The 22,266-nt window shown below is 35.4% G+C and overlaps 1 protein-coding gene across 1 annotated transcript in view; it reads left to right on the top strand.

Annotated features, from left to right (window-relative positions):
- The window catches only part of Ppm1l (protein phosphatase, Mg2+/Mn2+ dependent 1L), a 295,643-nt gene that overhangs the window by 184,865 nt on the left and 88,512 nt on the right, over positions 1 to 22,266 (top strand). The window contains exon 2 of the mRNA XM_015496402.2: positions 7,337 to 7,511. Within this exon, the coding sequence (XP_015351888.2) occupies positions 7,337 to 7,511 (175 nt within the window). The remainder of the gene's footprint in view (positions 1 to 7,336; positions 7,512 to 22,266) is intronic.

Below are 22,266 nucleotides of genomic sequence, written 5' to 3'. Positions count from 1 at the left end.
GAGCTTCTGCTCTCTACCTGCCCATAGCAATCCCTGTAAGGCGTCTCCTGGTAGTCTCTCGGACTTGTCAGTCCAGAGCCGTTTCACTTCTCCGGCCCTTATCCCCCTTCCTCCTGTCAGCCAGCCAGCCAGGTCCTGTTCACCAGAAGTGGTTCCCCAGAGATCTAGTTACACTTGCAGCCCCACCGCGTGTCCCATTTAAGCCCCAGTGCTGTGGTAAACTGGCGGCTAAGACCTTGGGAGTTACCCCTGGTGATATGGGGGGTTGGGGGTCGGGGATCCCCTCTGCTTCCCTACAGACACGACCCCTGAGAGGTCCCTGAAGTTTCCTGGCTGCTTGTATCTGGATGGGGAGGGAGTCACACACCTGCTAAAGTGGATTCTGCTGGGAAGGAATTCCGTCGGCCGAACTCCGATGACGTCACCTCTCTGCTATAGCGGGCCCCAGGCTCCTTGCTGGAGTGTCCGAAGGGAGGGGTGGGACTGGTCCGTCCTCGGTTGGCCTCAGCTCCCGGCTGGCTATTTCATGAAGGCTTGGCTAAAGACTTCTTCCTGCCAAGCTGCGTCTCGGAGGCTAGCGGGACCCAGTCAAGTTGGCTGCGGGCAGACGAGCCGGCAGCCGCGGCGCGGTGCGCGGACTGCGGCTGGTGGATCTGGACCTCTGTGTCTCGTTGCAGGGATTTGCTCATCTGGGGCAAACTGTCGCTTCAAAAAATCCTAGTAGCTCCCGGCCGGTCTCTCTTCAGTGGAATTTTTCTAAAACATTTTCTTTGTGGAGGTTTGTTTTGTGGAGTGCTCCTAAATTATGGAGCAATGGATAGTTTTCAGGCTTACAACTAAATGTTCAAAATAAATTTATTTTTTTCACTGTAGTTTGTTTTCCCCTTACTCTCAATAGTCTCACTGCTATTTTTAGCTTCTAGTTTTGAAAAACTGAATCCAGTTTACATATTTTTCTTTCCCATCTGGCACCAATCTCTGTTCATGTGCTCATTTGTTCTTCTTACAAGCTTTCTCCTTTCTAGGGGCTACTTTACCTTGTAGCATGATGACCCCAGTAGGCATAAACTTCTTAAAAAAAAATAATGTGTTTTCTTTTTTATTTTCTGGCTCGAAAACAATTGGTGTTTCCTTATTTACTATTCTCTGATAACCAAGGACAATTTACTTAACCTCTGTGAGTCTCTTCCTCATTTATAAAAACCAAATAAGGTTGTTATGAGGATTACGTAAACTAACACACAACATTCAGTCCAGTGCTGGCACAGAGAAATATTATTTTTATTTTATTAAATCTGGAAAATGCAGAAAACTACGTAAAAGAAAAAATAAATCATCCAAGCTCTTGCTACTCTGAGAAAAATGATACACATTAATATAATTCAACCAATTTTTTTCCTTATACATGTAGTGTACCAACTACTTTATAATCTACATTTTATTCTGAATATTTTCCCATATAATTTAGTATTCTTTCATAACCTGATTTTTAATAGGTGCACTGTATTCTGTTGCATGGATATTCCATAATATTACCAACCAATTTCTAGACAGATTTTTTTTATTATCACAAATAATACTTTATTGATAAACAAGTTTGTACACATATCTGTGTGCTCATCTTTAAATTTTCCTTAAAATAAATTTCTAGAAAGACATTACTAGGTAAAAAGAAGTGTAGTTATTTAAAATTTTTTGTTATTTTTGTTTTCATTTTCTGTCTAAAAGATTTTCCAGTTTATTCTCCAGTCACAGCATAGACCAGTCTTTCTACAGCCTTTACTTGTCTTGCCATCTCATTATATTTTAGTGCATCTTAAATTCAGCTTCATTTCTTATTATTCCTCCCTGTGAATTCACACTCACTCTTCTATGCTTTTCTGTCCTCTAGTGTCTCTTGACTCAAAATTGTTTTAACTTTACCTTACCAATTTCCTGATTATTTTTGTGTCTCCTCTCTCTAGAGGCTGCTCATCACTTAATATGGCTCATTTCCTAAATAAATATATTAATATATCTCAAAATTCCTGCCTATTGATTCATTGCTTTTAAAATATGTTTTCCCACTGGTTTTTTGTTTACACATAGAAATTGCAGGTTCCTTTATAGAAGAGGTTGTTATCCCAACAGTGTCAAGTTTAATGTACCTTACTCAGCAGACAGTTAATAAGTTAGAGCTAGCTACCTGACAGGTTTTCTTTTTAAGATGAACTGTGAAGCATTTAGAAGCTCTTAAAGTACACCTTTTCACACCCATGAAAGTAATATGTATCAATTATTTCTTAAAGAACATATCACTGGATTCCCTGGAAAACTTGGAATGGAACCACCATTTGACCCAGCTATCCCTCTCCTCGGTCTATATCCAAAGAACTTAAAAACAGCATACTACAGGTACACAGCCACATCAATGTTTATAGCAACACAATTCACAATAGCTAAACTGTGAAACCAACCTAGATGCCCTTCAGTAGATGAATGGATTAAATGTGGCATATATATGTATACAATGGAATATTACTCAGCAATAAAAGAGAATAAAATCATGGCATTTGCAGGTAAATGGATGGAGTTGGAGAAGATAATGCTAAGTGAAGTTAGCCAATCCCAAAAATCCAAATGCTGAATGTTTTTTCTAATATAAGGTGACTGACTCATAGTGGGGTAGGGAGAGGGAGCCTGGGAGGAATAGATAACTCTAGATAGGGCAGAAGGGTGGGAGGGTACGGGAGGGGGCAGGGGGTTAGCAATGATGGTGGAATGTGATGGACATTATTATCCTAAGTACATGTATGAAGACATGAATTGGTGTGAACATACTTTATATACAAACGGAGATATGAAAAATTCTGTTCTATATGTGTAATAAGAATTTTGATGCATTCCACTGTCATGTATTTGAAAAATAAAAGCAATTATAAAAGAAAAAAAAAAGAAAAGCAAACACACCAGAGATCTTGCTTGTTCTCTCTTCCCACCATGAAAGAACATACCAAGAGGGAAGCATGTGACATTTGAATATATTTACAGTATCACTTTAGTATAAAGGGGATTTTTTGAAATATCTTAACAGAATCTAATATTTTTTCTAGAGTTGTTTTCTTCTTTCTATTAAGAATCTTCCCCAATAGAAAAAACTATATGTGAAGTTATACTGTTTTAGAAATGAAGTGCCAAAATATAACTCCAGTATAGTAAAAGATGCAGGCACTGTTCCTAGACCTATATCACAATTGTAACTAAGAAAGTGAATTTCATTTCAAATGCAATCAATGGACACAATTGGGAGGAAATAGATGGTGTGCGTTCAGTAACATAAAATACACCAATATTTTTCAAATATAATTAGTTATTGAACTACTTCCTATACCTTGTAAGTATCCCAAGGGAAAAAATTACTAAAGAGAGATGTTACACTGAATAGTAAGGTATAGTGTGAATTTTAAAATGGTTATTCTATAATGCTAAAATATTGTTTTCCAGTGTCAAGAGAAAATTTTTATTAAACTCTAGGAGTAAATATGTTATACCAATATGCTGAGTTCATTTACATTTTATGAGATAACTTTATTTGTTCTGCAACTAGCTGGCTGGTGGAGAATTTGAACAATATTTGGTGATATTTTAAAGTTGTAATTTCATCAGTATCTGACTTAGGGAATCTCAATATAAATCTGGAAGTAAAAAGTGTTGTATGCTATGTTTAGTGACTCTGCAAGGAGTGAAATACAATTTTTCCCCACCACTTCCCAGTGTGCATTTTCTGAGAAGTCAGTTGTCATTTGTTCTGGAAAAATTCATTTCATCCTAAATTGGACTAACATTCCAAAGGAAAACCTTGAAGGTCACAAAGAAAGATACTTTTAAAAGATAATTGTTTAAAATTCAATAGTAAGAACATGGAAACAATACTGAAACATGGAAAGGAAAAAGTATCTGCCAGGGAACTTTGGACTGGGTAGAGGGAAGTGAGGGGAGGCAGGGGGTAAGGGGGTGGGAAAGATAGTGGAATGAGACAGACATTATTACCCTATGTACATGTATGATTGCATGAATAGTGTGACTCTGCATTGTGTACAACCAGAGAAATGAAAAGTTGTGTTCCATTTGTGTACAATGAGTTGAAATACATTCTGCTGTCATGTATAACTAATTAGAACAACAAAAAAGTATGTTCCACAACTGGAGTATGCTCTCTCTTTTTATGCATATATGATAATACTAAACACAATATATACACATATGTATGCTTTGCATTAAAAGGATACGTTATCCCTGATATTTTGTAATTTTGTTTAATTTTTTAAATTTTTATTATCATCATCATGGTTAGCATCATGATCATCGTCGTCGTCGTTGTTGTCTCGTCATCATCATCATCATCACTTGGAACTGAACCCAGGGGCACTCTACCACTGAGCCAGCCCTTTTATTTTTTATTTTGAAATAGGGTCTCACTAAATTGCTGAGGTTGGCTTCAAACTTGTGATCTTCCTGTGTCAACCTTCCAAGTAGACGGAATTACAGGCCTGGGCCACTGTACCCAACTGCAGCTTTGTTTTTTAACCTCAACAACACATCATTGATATTCTCCTGGTCAGTAGGTATAGTCCTGTCTCATATTTTCCAATGGATATATTCCATACTATTCTATAAATTAAAAAAAAAAATTGAACCTCTGTTGATGAGCATGTTGTGTGTGTGAGAGTGTGTGAGTGTGTGTGTGTGTGTTTGTGTAACTCACATGTATTTTATTAATCTTTTAATTGACAGATAACATTGTATAAATTTACCTTGGACAACATGATGATTTTAAGGATATATATTATGATTGGTGAAATCCAGCTTATTGGCAAATGCATTACCTCATGTAGTTACCATTTGATAGCACATGATACTCCCTATGCTTACATTTTTCATAAATATAATGTATTATTATTAACTAGTCAATAAATCTTTGAAGTTTATTCTTCCTAACTATAATTATTTAGCCTTTAACATTCACCCACCCCAACTACATCAGACTCTGGTAACCACCATTATACTCTCCACTTCTATGAAACCAACTTTGTAACATTTTATTACTTTAAAAAAAAATCTTTTTGTGCCTGGCTTATATCACTTAACATAATGTTCTTCAGGTCCCTCAATGTAAAAAATGGCTGAATGTCATTCTTCCTTTATGACTGAATAGTATTTTACTGTGCATATATTCCACATTACCCATTATGTATAAATCCATTAATGGACATGTAATTCAACTCTGTATCTTAGCTATTATGAATTGTACTTCAATAAATATGAAAGTACAGGTATCTCTTTGATATGCTGATTTTATTTCCTATGGTTATATACACAGTAGTGAGAATGATCATATGGTAGGTAATTCTTTTTCCTACTTCAGCCTCCCAAGTGAGGATTTCAGGCATCAGCCACTACACCTGGCAAAATTCTAATTTTTAGTTTTTTGAGGAACCTCCATACTATTTTCTGTAATGACTGTACTAATTTGCTTTCACAATAGTATATGAAGGTTCCTTTATCTCTGTATCCTTACCAACACTTACTCTCATTTGTCTTTTCATAATTGCCATTCTAACTGGAATTTGGTAGTATCTCATTGAGGTTTTGTTTTTATTTGATTTAGATAAAAGTCTAATTTCATCCTTTTGCCTATAGATATTCAGTTTTCCCAACATCACTTATTGAAGAAAATGTTCTTTTCTTCATTGTGTTCTTGGTGGCTTTGTTGAAAATCAGTTTGCTGTGAATGTGTTCATTTATTTCTGAGCTCTCTATTCTGTTTGTTTGTCTGTTTTTATGCCAATACCATGCTGTTTTGGTTACTATAGTTTTATAGTATATTTTGAAGTCAGGCACTGTGATTCCCCTAGCTTTGTTCTTTTTGCTCAGGGTTGCTTTGGCTACTTGAGAGTTTTTTGTTTGTTTGTTTTTTATTTTGTGGCTCCATATGAATTTTGTTTTTTTATTTTTGTGAAGAATGTTATTAGCACTTTGATAAGGATTGCATTGAATCTATAAATCATTTTTATAGTATAGCATTTTAACAATATTAATTCTTCTGATCCATGAATATGAGGTATGTTTTCATTTCTTTATATCGCACACATATTTTAAATTATACAATTAATAGCTGCACAGGACTTTTTTTAAAAAACAAGCAAACTATGTAGCTGAGTCTTTGCTGTATTCTAGGCCCATACCCCAGCGGGAATCTTTTTGCAGCTTCTTTGAAAAGTTTTTTAGTGGTTATGAACATAATCTTAAACCATATATATATGTATGCCTTCATTCATTGGTTTCTCAACTTTAGGCACTGTGCAGGTGAAGCAGAGCTTTACTACAAGGAGATGCCAAACACCTAATATTCTCAAGAGGTATATTATAAGAATTTGAGAATTCCCCTGATTCATATATGCCATTCTGTCATTTAATTTCTCCCATAAACTTCTGTCATTTAATTTCTCCCATAATCACTGTTTTCACAATGATTCTCAACTGGGAGGAAGAGAGTATGCTACCATCTCAGCCCACCAGAAGACTCCTTGGGAAGGCCTTTTTCAAAATACACTTGTTTTTCTTCTAACTCCCAAGTGGAGCATGTTTCCTTGATTGAAAATCACTGTATATAATTTCAGATATTACCAGTTGGTAGTATTTTTTGCAGTTATTATCTAGAAGCAAATGAACAACAAAAAAAATTAAGAAAAAAAATATACACATATGTGTGTTGGTTTGTGTGTGTGTGTATACATACATACATACATATACAAGTTCTTTCTTTTCAGGTTAAGGGGCATCTTAGATCTCTTCTCTTTTAATTTATCCTATTATTTTCCTATAAACCCTAGCAGAGGTTCTCCTTTCTACTCAGTTCACAAGAGCTCCTGTGTCAGCATTAATGAGTTGAGAATAGCAAAACAAGTAGGGACGCAGGTGCTGTGACAGGGTAGGGCTCACTGCTGAGTTGTGTGACCATCTTCTTCAAGAAAATTTATATCCAGCAAAATTATTACCATGGGCCTTTGGAATTTCAATGGAATAATTGAAATTCTGACTGCTAATTCTTGTGAATATCAAACCAAATCTATCATCTTTTATACCTTTAAACCGGTAGAAATGATTTAAAGACCTAAGATTCTGTTTGCTTGAAGACCCACCTTACTGGGTGCAGTATAGTCTGAAATCACAATGACAAGGACATGCTTACTTGGAGAGTGGATCCACAGTGCTTTGAGTTCTCTCTAAAGCACCTGAGGGTAAATGAGGAACCTTAGACTGGAGGTACTAATGGGGTTCTCTGTTTTATCTGCAGACTGCAGCTGAATATGTAAAATCTCGGCTCCCAGAGGCCCTCAAACAACATCTTCAGGACTACGAGAAAGACAAAGAAAACAGTGTATTGTCTTACCAGACCATCCTTGAACAGCAGATTCTGTCAATTGATCGAGAAATGTTAGAAAAATTGACTGTATCCTATGATGAAGCAGGTATGTTTATTTTTAGTATAAACACACATACAGGCACACAGTTTTTTTCCTTACAAAATTTATTTATAGTTCTCAGTTAAATTTAGCCCTTTCTATGGGGTAGAAGGTTAAGGGCAAACTGGATTCAAAGTTGTATAACATGGATTAATAGTAAGTTTCTTCTCAGCAGTTTTAGTATCAAAACTTTTTCAGGAGATTCATAAAAACGGTTCTTGAATATCAAATCCCTTTAAGCGTTTGCTCTTTTTAAAATGGAATTTTCCTGGCCTTTTATCAGTCATGTACTCCTATTGATCTAATCTTTTAAAGTGTCACTTCAATTTTGGATACCAGCTAAAAACTTTTCATCTGATAATCTGAGAGCTGTTATTTGATTCAAACTTTTTTTTTTTTTAATTTTAGAGATTTTTTGTTTCTACAGAGGTTTTTTTTTTTTTCTTTGAAGTTTTAAGCTGAATTTGACTTTCTACCATAGCAATTCAAATAAAACCCTAATACCACAGAGATTTTGGTTCACTGTGTGCTATAGGCTCATCCCATCCAAGGAAGCTTATTCAGGGAGTCATGCATAGAACCCCATGTAATGCCATGATCTGTTAGCTAAAGCCCAATTTTAATGACTCAGGTACAATATTACTTAGAATATTAAAATTATTAATAAAATTAAATAGATGCAGTAAAAATATTCTGATTAAATTTAACATATTTCTCACCTTACCAAAAGGAAAAAAAGGGTGGGGGATATAGGAAAATAGGTAGTTAATGATCAAATGTTGATAGTTTTAATCCCTATTTTGATATCAGGAATTTCTGGTTTTATTTCCACAAAGATTTTTTAAGTATGGATCTAATTTTTTATTATAACATAAGCAGTCAATGCTGATATTCTTAGCATTTGATTTAAAGCTTTGATGATAGTAGACAGAAGTGCAAATTTAAGGGGAAAAAAAGCACAACATTATGCTATATTTACCTAACCACTAATGCAAATTTTTTAGTTATTATGCTGTTCCCTTTTACATTGTACTCTCTAACCCCTTCACATCCCTCTCAAGCAGGATTCACATTTCTAGTCTTGCTCAGGACATTTATACTCTCCCTGGTTTTCCTTTGCTTTATTAATTTCCCCAGCATATTGGCTTGCTTCTGCCTCTAGGGGATTAGTCATTTGGTCTCTATATTTGTTTGGCCTTTAATATTGTTCTTTTTGACATCTTATTTATCACTCTTATCCTTAATGGAACAAAGTAGATTGTGATCCACCCCAGTGAAAATAATATTTAAGTATTCATAGCCTCTTAGAGATCATGAAACTCACATATTCCACCCACTTCTTGCTCCTGTACTCATTTTAAGGTGAGAAAACTGAGGGCCTTAGATTCACCTGAAATAAGTTCTTTGTTTGTAGGACTAGAACTCTTATATCCTAATTACAAATCAAGGTGTGCTATTGTAGGTTCTCAGTTGTTTGGTAAGCATTTGTTAAATAAATATCTTGTATTAGGCAGTTAGGAGAAATGAGGAAGATCATTAAAAGGGAAGAATCTAGGATGTAGAAATAGATCATGCTTAACATCCAGCTGGGGACCTAAAACATACATATATGACCTATTAGATTTAGAAAAAAAAAAAATCCCAAGAAATTTGAGACTAAATACACCCTGTAACATTCGCAAGCTATTAAAGTTAAATTGAGCTATGGAGTCAAGAATAGCAAAAGTGGCTCAAGTTTCTCGTGGACTTCTTTAGGGGAGGGCATTTGCTTACAACATGAAGAACAAATGCTGAAAATGGATTTGTGGAGAGCAGGGGAATGCATTCTAGTGGATGAAGACGAAGATGTAGGAACAAGCACCAAAGTGAAAGTGAACATCAGCCATAACCTCCCACCAACCAATTTTTCCTTCTGCTGGAATAATTTTCCACTCTTCCAGACTGTACAGAAGTACAGTTGAACTTGTATGTGGCCTTTAGGGGTACATACTTTGGTGCAGGATTAATCTATTAATAACTCTGTAGCATGAAGCAGTGGAAATAAACACAGGATTGAGAGTTAAAGAATCTCAAGTTCTAGGCCTTGCCTGTACCTTAATTACTAATGTGATGTTTAGCAAATTAATTTCTTAGGACCTCTGTTTCTTCTTATATAAAATCGGGCTAATAATATTTCAAAGGGTGTTTCTAACAATAAAATATATTGTGTTTGGGTAGGGCCTTAGGAATCTATTGAAAATGCTAGCTAATGCCACTAATGCTGGATGAGGGCAGATTTGAATCTTGCCTATCTTGCCTCAAATGACTTTAAGGTATTGTTAAGGTCTTTTCATAGCATGTGGTGTTTGGGAAACAGAAAGAAAAATTTAAAAATGATTTTCAGAAGTGTTGAGAAGTAAAGCATCTATTTGTAAAATCATATGCGCTGAGATTGCATGAGGTGATGTGGACAGGTAATATGGTTAGGGGCTGTGTGCATATATAGATGAATGAATGTCATCATGTGTTGTAAAATCAAAAGGTAACCTATGTAACTCTCATATTAATGATTTCAATCAAAATCAGAGTAGAAAATAAAAGATATTTCTATTTCATAGAAAAATATTTCATCATAATTTAAAGAAATTAGAATCGAAAATTGATAAAAGCATTCAGTACCCTTTCTGAAATATAACCATCCTATACTCAGACACTTATTTGCTTAGCTTCCTTCTATGCTTTCCCAGTTTTTACATTTTCATATTCTTTTTTTTTAAATATATTTTTATGTGTTCTAATTAGTCATATGTGACAGTAGAATGAATTTTGACACATCATACATAAATGGAATATAAACTTCTCATTCTTCTAACTGTTCATGATGTAGAGTTATGCAGGTCATGTAATCATATTAGATTACACAAAGGATAATAATGTCGGATTCATTCTACTATCATTTCCTACCCACCCCCTTCACGTTCTTAATTGAGCTCTTTCAGTTTTAGCACGGAGTTGATTGTTAGTAGAAAATATCCTGGTCTCTAAAGAGGTTAATTTGTTTTTAATGCTTATCCACTGATAAATCAGCCTGGGTGACTTAGTGACAATTATCACCATCTGTGACTTCTAAACTTCCAAAAACTAATTAATGAAAAAAAATCCTTAGACACTTGTCTAAAAGCATTGGCCCAGAATCTACTCTTTTTTTCTGTTTTCCCTCTTTCTGTGTCCTCTCTTCTCCTTTAAATACATATAAACCTTAATGCTCTGCCTGTCTATAGTTCAACTTTACAGCAGCCTGAAATTCAGGAAAGGATAGGAAGTAAGCCAAAACCCTGTTTGTGCAACCAGATCACACAGTCCATTCGACAGAGGCCTTAGATATTCCTTTAGAATCCATGTTTTTATCTTATGTAATTCTCACTAGTTAGGTTATACTTTCCAACGTGATGCTTTCTTTTTTAAAAATCCCTTTTCTGACTGTAAGCATTATACTCTAATTGCAGAAATAAATAAGTGGTATAAAACAGTATAAAAAGAGAATAATAATTAATAATAATCTTACCACAACAAATATTTTTTATATTTCCCTCACTCTAAGAAATTTTTAAAAGTAGTTGGGATTATTTATTTATTTAGATACCAGAGCCTAACCCAGGGCATTTAACCACAGAGCCACATCTCCAGCCCTTTTTATTTTTTTTTTAAATTTTGAGATTGGGGAAGTCTCGTTAAGTTTCTCAGGACCTCACTAAGTTGCTGAGGCTGGTTTTGAACTTGTGATCCTCCTGACTCAGCCTCTCCAGTCACTGGGATTATAGTTGTGGGCCACTGCACCTGGTGGTATCTTGTAATTTTATGTCCTGCTTTTTTTCTTGACGTTATTACAAAAGCACGTCCTCATTTCATTAAAACTTCTCTGTGTGAAAAGAATTTTTTTTACAGTGAGTGTAATACAATTACAGTAATTATATTTATTGAAAGACAATATCTTTGCTCCTTTGATAGATACAAATAAATTATCCAATTGTTTTGACTTTGGATTATTTCACTTTAATAATTACTCTGATTTATCATTTCTGAAAGCATTAGGTCCTTACTGTATTTTACTGTGAATCTTTTGATATTTATACTTGATAATTAAATACTTTCTTAACATTTATTTAACCTGCAGGTTCTTTGCCATATATATAAACTGATGCATATTTTGAACACAGATCTTTCCTTAGTCATTATTACATGTGTAGTATATGTGTCCAGGATCAATTTTTTATGTCAAGTAAGGTTTGAGCATATGTTAAAGGCTTTGCTACAATCTTTACATTTATAGAGTTTCTCATCAAACTATGATCTGGGAAAAGGATTGAGAATTGATTAAAGCCTTTCCTACATTATTTATATTTGTAGTGTTTTCCCCAAAATGAATTTTTTGACTTGAGTAAGATTTGAGCAAGTTTAAAAGACTTTGCTACTTTCTTTGCATTTGCAAGTTTCCTCTCTGGTGTGAACTATCTGATACATAATAAGATATAGGGATGAGCAAAGGATTTGCCATATAATATACATTTGTAGGGTGTTATCTTCAGTATAGATTCTTTGACATTGAGTAAAGTATGAGGACAGATGAAAGGATTTGCTACACTCTTTACTTTTCTAAGGTTTCTTTCCAGTGTGCATTGTGTCTATTTAGATTTAATGATTATTAAAGACAATTCTACATTTATCACGTCTGTATGTATTTTCCCTAATATGAATCGTCTGATATTAAGTTCTGAGGACTGGTTAAAAGTTTTGCCACATTCATTATATTTGTAAATCTTTTCTTGAATATTGATATTCTGATGGATAAATTCTGAACACTGATGAAAAAATTTCCCACTTTATTACATCTGTTTTGTTCTATTATTGAACAATAACAATCTGTTATTATTCTCTGGAAAATTAATACTTTGGTATTTACTATAATATCAGTCATGTTTAAAGTATTTTCAAGTTTTTTTATACTTACAAGTTCTCTTTCTTTTTTAAATACCCTGATAGCTGGGCATGGTGGCCCATGCCTGTAATCCCAGCAGCTCGAGAGGCTGAGACCAGAAACCACAAGTTCAAAGCCAGCCTCAGCAAAAGCCAGGTGCTAAGCAACTCAGTGAGACCCTGTCTCTGAATAAAATACAAAATAAGGCTGGGGATATGGGTCCATGGTCAATGCCCCTTGAGTTCAATCCCCAGTATCTAATAAATACATGCATACATACCCTGGTAATTTTTTTAGACTTGAGTCCTTACTATAGGCCTTCCTGGTTTTATTATGTTTTGCCCAAATATCTATACACTGGTATTGATTTAGCAATAGTGGATAGGAAAAGACCTTTCTATATTTATCAGAATTGTGGTTTTTGGCATAGGATAAATTATTTGTTGGTGGTGAAATAATGAAATTTTGGTAAAGTGTTTATCAAATTGATGGCATTTAGAAATTGTTTCTTCATTTTTCATTCTCATCTTCAAAAATGTTGGAATGAGTGTTCAATCCTATATTTGAAATGGTAAATGATACATTATGTATTGTTCGGGTCCTATTTAAGATTTTCTAAATTTGTTTTTAGACAAAAGTTATGTTTCAAAAATGTATATGAAAAAAAAATATATATGAATATTTGCTCAGAGAAGCCAATTTGATTTTTCTACAACCCTGACTAACAGCATTCAAGGCTATTTCTGAGATAGTTTAAGTTCTTGATCTCCTTTAGCGGTGATGTTTTGTTGCAATTTGGTTATGTCTGTTATAACATCCTTTCTATGTATCATGCATACCCACATTCTCCCAGTCTTTCATTAAGTATGAATTATCAAGGCTACAGCTTCCACATCTCACCAGTACCCCTTTTTTGAAGTAAGATTTCCATGTCTTGTTCTGGTGAAAGATATTGAGAATAATTAAAAGACATACCCAGGGAAATCAGGTTTTTTGTTGTTCTTGTTCTGTCAACATTGCATCCATGTACAAATTCCACTTAGCAGGATCCAGGCTTTTCCACTTTTCTAAAGAGAATTCTATGGCCGCTTCCCAAATGTCACAGCCCCAAGAATCAACCATTTCTTCTTCCTCCTCCCTTTCTGGGGTTCTCTTATTTCTTAATCAATTATTTATTGGGAGAGTCATTAGAATGAGACTGTGGATGTCAGATGAAGGCCCAAGAAATGTTTATAGGTGAGAGATGTCATCAGCTCATCTCCCTCAGGCCCACAATTGGCATGTCAATGGACTCATTGTCATGGAGCAGAGAGTAGATGGAGTCCATGTGAAGGGAATTTTAATGGCTATATAATATTATATTTAAATTATCACTTACTAAATGTTTTCCTACGTTGGATATTTAAGTTTTTGTCTTGCTGTTATAAATAATAGTACAATAAATATGGTGTGCCTTTATCTATTTCATATGACTCTAAGAGAATAGACTTTAGAAAACTTGGGGAAGGGGGATGATACAGACTAATGAAACTGAGAATAGCAGGGGATGACAACAAAGAGAAATCCATAAAGAGCAGTTATCAAATCCCCAACATTCATGGACTCTGTTATAGAGTTGACATCACTAATCCTAATAATGGTGACCTTGACTCAATAGAAAAAAAGGTTCAATAATGTTTGTTATACTGCATATATAAAAACAGGAATTGTAGAAGCCAGTGTCATAACCTGGCTGCTCTAATAAAATACCGTACACGGGGTAGCTTATAAACAGTAGAAATTTATTTCTCATAGTCCTAGAAGCTGAGAATCTTAAGTATCTGATAAGGGCCTCCTTCTTTGCTGTTTTTCTCTGTAACCTTACCTGGCAGAAGGGTAAAGGATTACTGAGGGCTCTTCCTCATGACCAAATGAGGCCCCACAGCCTGGTACTATCACTCTGGGGATTGAGATATACTGAAACATGGATTGGCTGGGGGTGGGGAGAACACAAACATTTAGATCATAACATTAGTGTAGAAAAAAAAATTATCCAAATGGCTCAAGTTTTGATGATTATGAGAATAAAGATGTTTTATGGTATAAAATTGAAAAATGACTTAAATATAAATGTTCAGATTATTTTTCTAGATCTGCTGCCAACCAGATCTATGACTTTGAGTAAGTCACCAAACTTTCCCAAAGTCCATTTTCCTATAAATTAATGGCATGAACAGGATCTCCTACATGTCTTCCAGTTCTGACCTATGCTATGGTCTCTTGATAATGGAAAATTCAGGTAGCTATAGTTTCTGCAAGGGTGCATGTAGCTGTGGATTTTGTTTGCTCTATTGCCTTTCTCCTGTCATAATCATTCAGCTTGTATAGCATTTGCACATGAATGTGCCCAGGCATACTATAGTTGTTGGGATGGGGAATGAGATTGTATGAGTCAAGCAAACTTAGATCTTGAAAAAAGAGGTTGTGAGCTATCATTCATGGGTCCTCATTAAGATAATTCAGATTCTTTTATTAGCACTTATTAATGCTAAACAAAATCCAGAGTAAGATGTGTTTTATATTTGATCTATTAATGATTTATTTTAACTGAAGTACGAGCTCATACGCATTTTAATAAGTTGAGTTCAGCATAGAGAAATTTCCAAGGAAAGTAGAGCCAAAATTTGAAAAGAAATCAAAATAGCGTTTCACAGTGTCTCAAGAGCATCAGTAAAGTAAATCTTCATTATTGTAATAGTGGGCAAAAGTTAAAGGGTTGAAATACCACGAGAGGAATCTTTCTGCATGTTATTTTTAGGGTAGTGTGTTGTCTGTGTTTTGTTAAGTAATCTCAAATTCTGTTTTTAATTAATTTTTTAATGTTAGGTCATGAATAAATAACCTACATTTTTAAGAATAAAATGATTTGGTCTGCAATGCCTTTTGTTGGAGATTATGGGGGAAATTGACCCATTTATTTGAGTGATATTCTCTGTTAGAGACTCAGGAGCCCCAAGCCCTGAAAACAGGAATAAAGAACTCTGAACTTTTCACATTGGGAAAAGCAGAGTATACATGCAGTGTGTGGACTTGAGATAGTTGTGTAAGTTGCAGCTTAGATCTACTTCTGAAGAGCTTTTCTCAGGCCAGTGAGGCCTTTATTTCTATTCTTGCAATTTACTAGAAAACTTTATAACTTTCAGCATGGATTTAACCACATAGAAAGAGCACTTACAAGTCAAAAGTGAAATAGATAATGCAGATGAGGAAAGGAGAGAACTCATCTGGTTGTTTCTTAGGTTTATTTGGGACTTATTTAAACCTGGGGACCTGCACATTCATTTACAAATGTTGGGTATCATAGCTTTCTCAGAGGAGGTGACAAGGAAGGAGTAGTATTAATTTTTCGGTCTTTGCTTTGTGATTCCCTGATGCAGCTCTACATTAGAAATTCCTGAGAGTTGAACCTAAGCAAAGCTCTCTGCCCTGAAGACACTCCAAGAACTGCAATGTGCTTTTTGGAGAAATAGCTTTTAAAAAGAGTGTGGAGTATGCTGTTAGCAATTTAGGACGTAGCTGGACGGTTACCACCTATTGAGCATATTTTATTCTTCTTAAAATAGATGATATCTGAAAGTTACATCCATGTCTTAATTGAGCCATTAGTGTCATAGTAATCAGTGATCTCAAAAAGAAAGCCATTTACTATTATGGGGAAAAAATTGAATGCACATCCAGAAACTAAACCTGAGAAACAGTGTGTGAATTATTTAGGGCCCTTAGTTTTTCTAAGAAAAAAAATCAGTAAAAGATATTTTCAGGAAGTTCTTCATTCTAACAAGTACTAAATTTCTCAGTATGTATCTCAAACAGGTCCTAGGGGATGAGATGACACCAGGTTTCCTTACTTCATATCTTTAATTAGGACCCCATTTCTGGGCTCAAAAGATACCCTCTCCAGGGACTTGCTGACAGGAATGGGAACACTTGAAAGAAAGAAAAACAGGGACTCAAAAGAATCTTATAAATGGAAGTTCAATATTGACTGTGCAGCCTCTGACATCAGCTTCCAGTTTTCTGTAAAACATTAAATATGTTTCATTTTTCCTGTATAAAAGTAATGTAAATATATTTAGAACTTTTTTTTCTTTTAATGTGGAAAAAAAGTAAGACAAAAGAATAATCTCTAATCCTACCACCTAAACATAGCTACCATCTTTGGTGTATTTTCTTTGTCATTTTTCTCTGCTAGACTTTAATTATGTATGCTCAATTTTGTGTCTTTAAAAGATTTAGCACTGAAATATAATCATTTCTTCATGCACTTATAAACTACTCATAAATGTAGTATCTTTGAGTAAATATGCCACAGTTACCATTTCTGTAACTTTTAATATCACATTTCAATTCTCTTTACCATGTAAAATCCCCTAAATTTGGGGGCAGGTGCTTTTTATCTATGAAAAAAAAAAATCTGAGAATGGCAATGTGATTAATTTTTTTTTTAAAAAAAGGAGAAGCTTTTTAAAATAAAGTCAGTAGTTGAAAGAGAGTAGGAAAATTGGTTATCAAAATTCACTTACAAACCTAGACCATCCTTCTGGCCAATTATACCAATCTTTTTAATCAACCAATTTGAATTTGGCTTATAATTCTTTGTTTCTTTCCTTTATATCGAGAATTTTCAAAGGCAGCTTATTTTATGATGATGGGGAAAATTAATGAAACAAATTATTTTTCCATCTACAAAATAGAAAACTGTCCGCTGTGGCAGTTCAAAAGTACCCACAAGTGTGATTCCCAAGCCCTGGGGTAGGCTTGTGTTTGTGGTGTGGCATTGAAGCCCTGTGTCTCTTTGTTTTTTACTTATTTATATTTAATTTATTTACTTTTGGTACCAAGGATTGAACCTAAGGGCACTTAACCGCTGAGCCACATCTCCAGCCCTTTTATTTAGAGAAAGGATCTCAAGAAGTTGTTAAGGGCCTTGCCAAATTGCTAAAGCTAGCTTTGAACTTGCAATCCTCTTGCCTCAGCCCTGTGAGCTTCTGGGATTACAGGCATGTGCCACCTTGCCCAGTTGTGTTTGGTTCTTCAACTATAAAATTATACCATAGGATTTGCTATTTTTTAAAGACTTTTCCAACTTTACCAATGTGTGATTCAGTTTATTTTTTTTGTTTATTTACTTTTTGCTGTGCTGGGAATCAAACATAGGCCCTGGCACATGCTAGGCAAGTGCTCTACCACTGAACCATACCCCAAGTCCTTAGGTACATTTAACATTCATTGGTTTTATTTGTTTGTTTACTCTGTGGCAGCTGAGACTGATTGCCGGAGACCTGTGAGCCAGACATGGTGACCAACATTGGAAATGTCCAAATGACATGTCCAATGTGTCACTCTAGATAGACAGTATGTGCATGAGTGCCTCAAGGGTGTGTGTGTGTGTGTGTGTGTGTGTGTGTGTGTTTGAGAGAGAATTATGGGTAAATGGGTGTTTTGTGTGTGCTCATGTGTACAAGTGGTGATGGGAGGGCAGGGAAACAGCTGATAACTAAAGTTGGACAGTGGAATTGGTACTATAGAGTACAGTAGATGTGCAGAGGAAGAAGAAATTAGGTTTGATATTGGGAAAGAACTCTTGAATAAATCATAAAATCTTAAGAGAACCCATAAGTCTCTTGAACTTCAATGTCAGTTGCATTTTGAAAGACAGATTTTGAGTATTGCATTTTTCTCTTTGCTTGTGTAACGGTAATTATGTGCCAGTGCCTTGCACAGATCTATTCTTGCCCTCTGCCATAGGATCACCTACCACATTCTAAATGTTATTATCAAGCTAAAATTAATTACTGTATGTTAATTACCTTACATTAATTTGTTATCAGCATTGCCTGTTTGCTTATGAGATTTACAACATAGAGAAAATGATAATTCAGACTGAATCTTCTAAGTATCTCAATGGGACGTTATTTAAAAAAAATGAAAGCTCACATACTTTTTCAATAGAAGGCCTCCTATTCACTCTGAAAATGTACTGATCCAAAGTTTAATGGTGGGAAAAATAAAATTTCAAAGAACTTCGCTGAGAATCCTGGAAACCACAAGATGACACTGAGATTTAGAATTAGGAGGTACTACCTCTAGTGATTAAAACACTTGAACTAGAGCTGTGTTTATCTTTCTAATCAAGTTGTCCTTGTTTGCCACAAGAGGAAGTAATGTTACTACCTGTTTCTAAAGTAGTATTTGATTACAAGGACTGAAGAAAATGTGTACACTTCAAAGAAAATAATTGTATCAGATGGTCACAATTTAGATTGCATTGGCTGGCCAGAGACAGGATGCCAATGCTCTCCGTATCTCTTCCTTTCTGTAGTATTGGAATTTTGTAACCAAGATTCTGTAAACCTTGTTGTAATGTTTGTAACAAATTTTAATGAGACCCAAGTTAGTAGTAAGACTTTCAGTGCCAGAATTTCTAATGTATAGACTGTCCACTTGTAGTGGTAAGAAGTAAGCAAAATTCATCTTCTGCTTGACTTTCAGTCTCAGCAGATGTATAATCACAGGCAGCTGGGCTGCTATTTAATATCATTTTGCAAAATGTTAAGTTCAATGCCTCATAAAAGGCATTGTTTTCAAGCCACCTTTTAGTGTCCAGAGAAATTCTCTTTGTTTCTTTCTTTAGTTGATGTCCTTGTATGTGGCTTAGGCCATTTCTTTCTTTCTTTCTTTTTTTGGCATGGGGGCAGGGGGTACTGGGGATTGAACTCAGGAGCACTCAACCACTGAGCCACAACCCTAGCTCTATTTTGTATTTTATTTAGAGACAGGGTCTCACTGAGTTGCTTAGGGCCTCACCATTGCTGAGGCTGGCTTTGAACTTGCAATCTTCCTGCCTCAGCCCCCAGAGCCACTAGGATTACAGGCATATGCCACCTTGTCCCGCTGGCTTAGGCCATTTCTGATGAGGCTGGTTTGATGAAGAGTTTCTATAGTATATACCTTTGAGAAGCTCTTGAATCTGCTCTGTATTCAATCCAAGGGAACCATAAATCAACTCTGGAGAAATCATTGTTCATTCAACACAAACATTTACAGTGTACCACGTCTGCTTAGGTGCTGAGAGTGTAAGGAATGGAGAAGGACATTTGAGTTAGAAGTATGCTCCCTTTGAACTTATTACTAGTCTTTAACTATTATCTGTCTGAATTCATCTTCTAAGATCTGCTTCTTCCTTATCTGAATCCGGACTTTTCATTCTCTGATCTCAGTTCATTTCATTCAAAGAGAGAAGTAACACAAAGTATGTTTTCATTTATATCCTATTTGTTTCCTAAAAGTCAGATTTGCCATACTGATAATAATAGTGTTAAAATAAAAATTAAAAAGTAATAAAAAGAGAAGGAAGCAAATTTGTCAACCATGAAGAATAATATAGTACAAAGATTAATAGTATTCTTTAGTTAAACATCTAATTTCCCCCTAAGCTTTCTATGCTAGTCAGCTTTACATCACTGTGATCAAAACACCTGACAAGAACAACTTAGAGGAGGAAAGTTTTATTTTGGTTCACAATTTTAGGGTTTTCGATCATGGTCTGCTGGCTCCATTGCTTGGGGCCTGAGGCAAGGAAAACATCGTAGCAATAGGACAGCAAAGGAAAGCTGCTCAGTTTTATGGGAACCAGAAACACAGAAAAGGGCCAGGAGAAGATAAACCTTTGTAGGTCATGCCTCTAATGTCCAGCTTCTTCCAACCTAGCCCCACATGCCTACAGTTTTCACCACCTTCCAGTACTCCACTCAGCTATTGGATTAATCCACTGATGAGGTCAGAGCCCTCACAATCTGATCACTTCCCCAAATCCTCACCTCTGAAACACATGAGACTTTGGGGGACATTCTAGATCCAAACCATAACACTTTTTGATAGACAGGGCAACAAGAGGAAAAAAAAACAGTTTAGAAAATTTTCTCTGTTTTAATATACAAAATAAAACAGTTTTTCGAAAGAGACACTTTTCTTTTTGCATTGAAGTTTGTGAAGACTTTATCATATTTTTTTGCTTGGATTCCCCCAAAACAGAGCCTGAAACAAAATGCTTGAATGCAGATAGTTTATTTAGAAATGTGAGCCAAGGTGTAGGAGTGAGGCGCATTGGGAATGGAGCAGCAAACAAAAGCTGGTATGAGGACATGGGGAGCTAGGTGCCCCTGATAACAACTGCTGCTTAAGCCTGGAAGTCTTCTAAGGAAGCTTATAAAGAACATCTCAGAACCACTTAGCTATTAGTCTCATCCTCATGTTGGTCAAGGGAAACCCTACAGACATTAACTTCCCTGTGCTTCTGGTTTTTATATGCTTGTGTGCTGAGTGTGATCTGGTAGACACCCCTTTTGACATAAGGGAAGGAAGCAAGTGGATCAAGAGAATGATTCCATTTGTGGTGCCTACAAGATGTCCCAGACAAACAGTGAATGAAATCTTAAAACAAACTTATAAACAAATTCATGTGAGATCATCTTATAGTCATTCTTGCTTTAGTAGCCATCTGTAAAAGTTATGGATGTGTTATTCATGTTTTTTTGAAGCTCCTATATATCATGGGAATATGTCTAATACAGCAAGTGCTCAAATGCATTTGTAGAAAATCTTGCATATAGAAGAATAAAGGAAAAGAGGATTTCTGTTTGATGTAACAATTCAAAAGGGTCAGCTTCCCAGCTCAAACCCAAATAGTTGGTTAATCCTCATTTTTATAACTAATGAATTCAAGTACCTGGCTCTTCAATCTGAGTGGCATAGTGAAATGTATTATAGCTTTCAAATTGGGGTATGTATTTTCATTTTAGATAAGAAACTCACAAGAATGGTTACTCTGGGAAGGAGAAAATAGAGAAGGAAACACTTTTTTGTTGACTATTATCACTTTATTGTTTACATTTTTAACTTTTTACATGTATTTTATTTTTTAAATAAAAATAAGCAAAACATTCCAAATATACTTTCCTTAACTTTGATGCTAGAAATGGAATATAAGGCAAAAAGCCATTTTGTTGTTGTTGTTTTCAGTGGAGCCTTTCATCCCTAAGTCTTATATATCCTTAGAATAAGTAAAGGAAGGAACTTAGTGACAAGGCCAGCCATAGTGGAACTTCAGTGCTGAGGGCAGAGAAGGTCAGTGGTAAGTTGACTCAGTCCTGTGCCAGTGTGTGCCAGCGTGCCAGGGCTTCAGCCATAAAGTGGTTGGTAGCCTTAATACCTTGAACCAGATCTAGTCTAGTCCAGGATTGGCCTTATTGGGTTAAACAAGACAAGACAAAAACACTCATCTAAAAGAAAACAGGTGGATGGGTGGTAAGCTGGGGAGATTTAATAGTTTCTGATCTTACTTCCTTTGGTTGCCTCCACTTTACCCCAGAGCTTGATCTTCTTGTGTCTGAAAAGTTACTTAACTTGCTGCTTTTCTTGGTGTTTTAGTCAGGTCCTCTCTCTCCTGAACTATAGCCAAACTTCTATTGCTTTTCCGGTGGTGCAGTATAGTAAAATGAGCCCAGATGTTAAGGTCCAACTAGCTTCATGACGATTCATTATGTCTTAACTTATAAGGCTTTGGATGAGGTTTAAAAATAATGTATGGAAAATAATGGACATGGTAAACATTCTAACAATGATGGTCTTTCTGTTATTTGCTGTTCTATAACTTAGCATGTTATTGGTGTGGTATACTGGGATAATTCCCAGGACACAATAAAATCAGCCTCCTCTTCCTTCCTTGCCCTTTCCTGGATAGTAAAAGTATCTCTCAAGTGTATATGT

This window comes from Marmota marmota, unplaced genomic scaffold (assembly GCF_001458135.2).
Source record: "Marmota marmota marmota unplaced genomic scaffold, marMar, whole genome shotgun sequence".
NCBI classification, from domain to species: Eukaryota; Metazoa; Chordata; class Mammalia; order Rodentia; family Sciuridae; genus Marmota; species Marmota marmota.
This window is presented reverse-complemented; position numbering and strand designations above follow the sequence as displayed.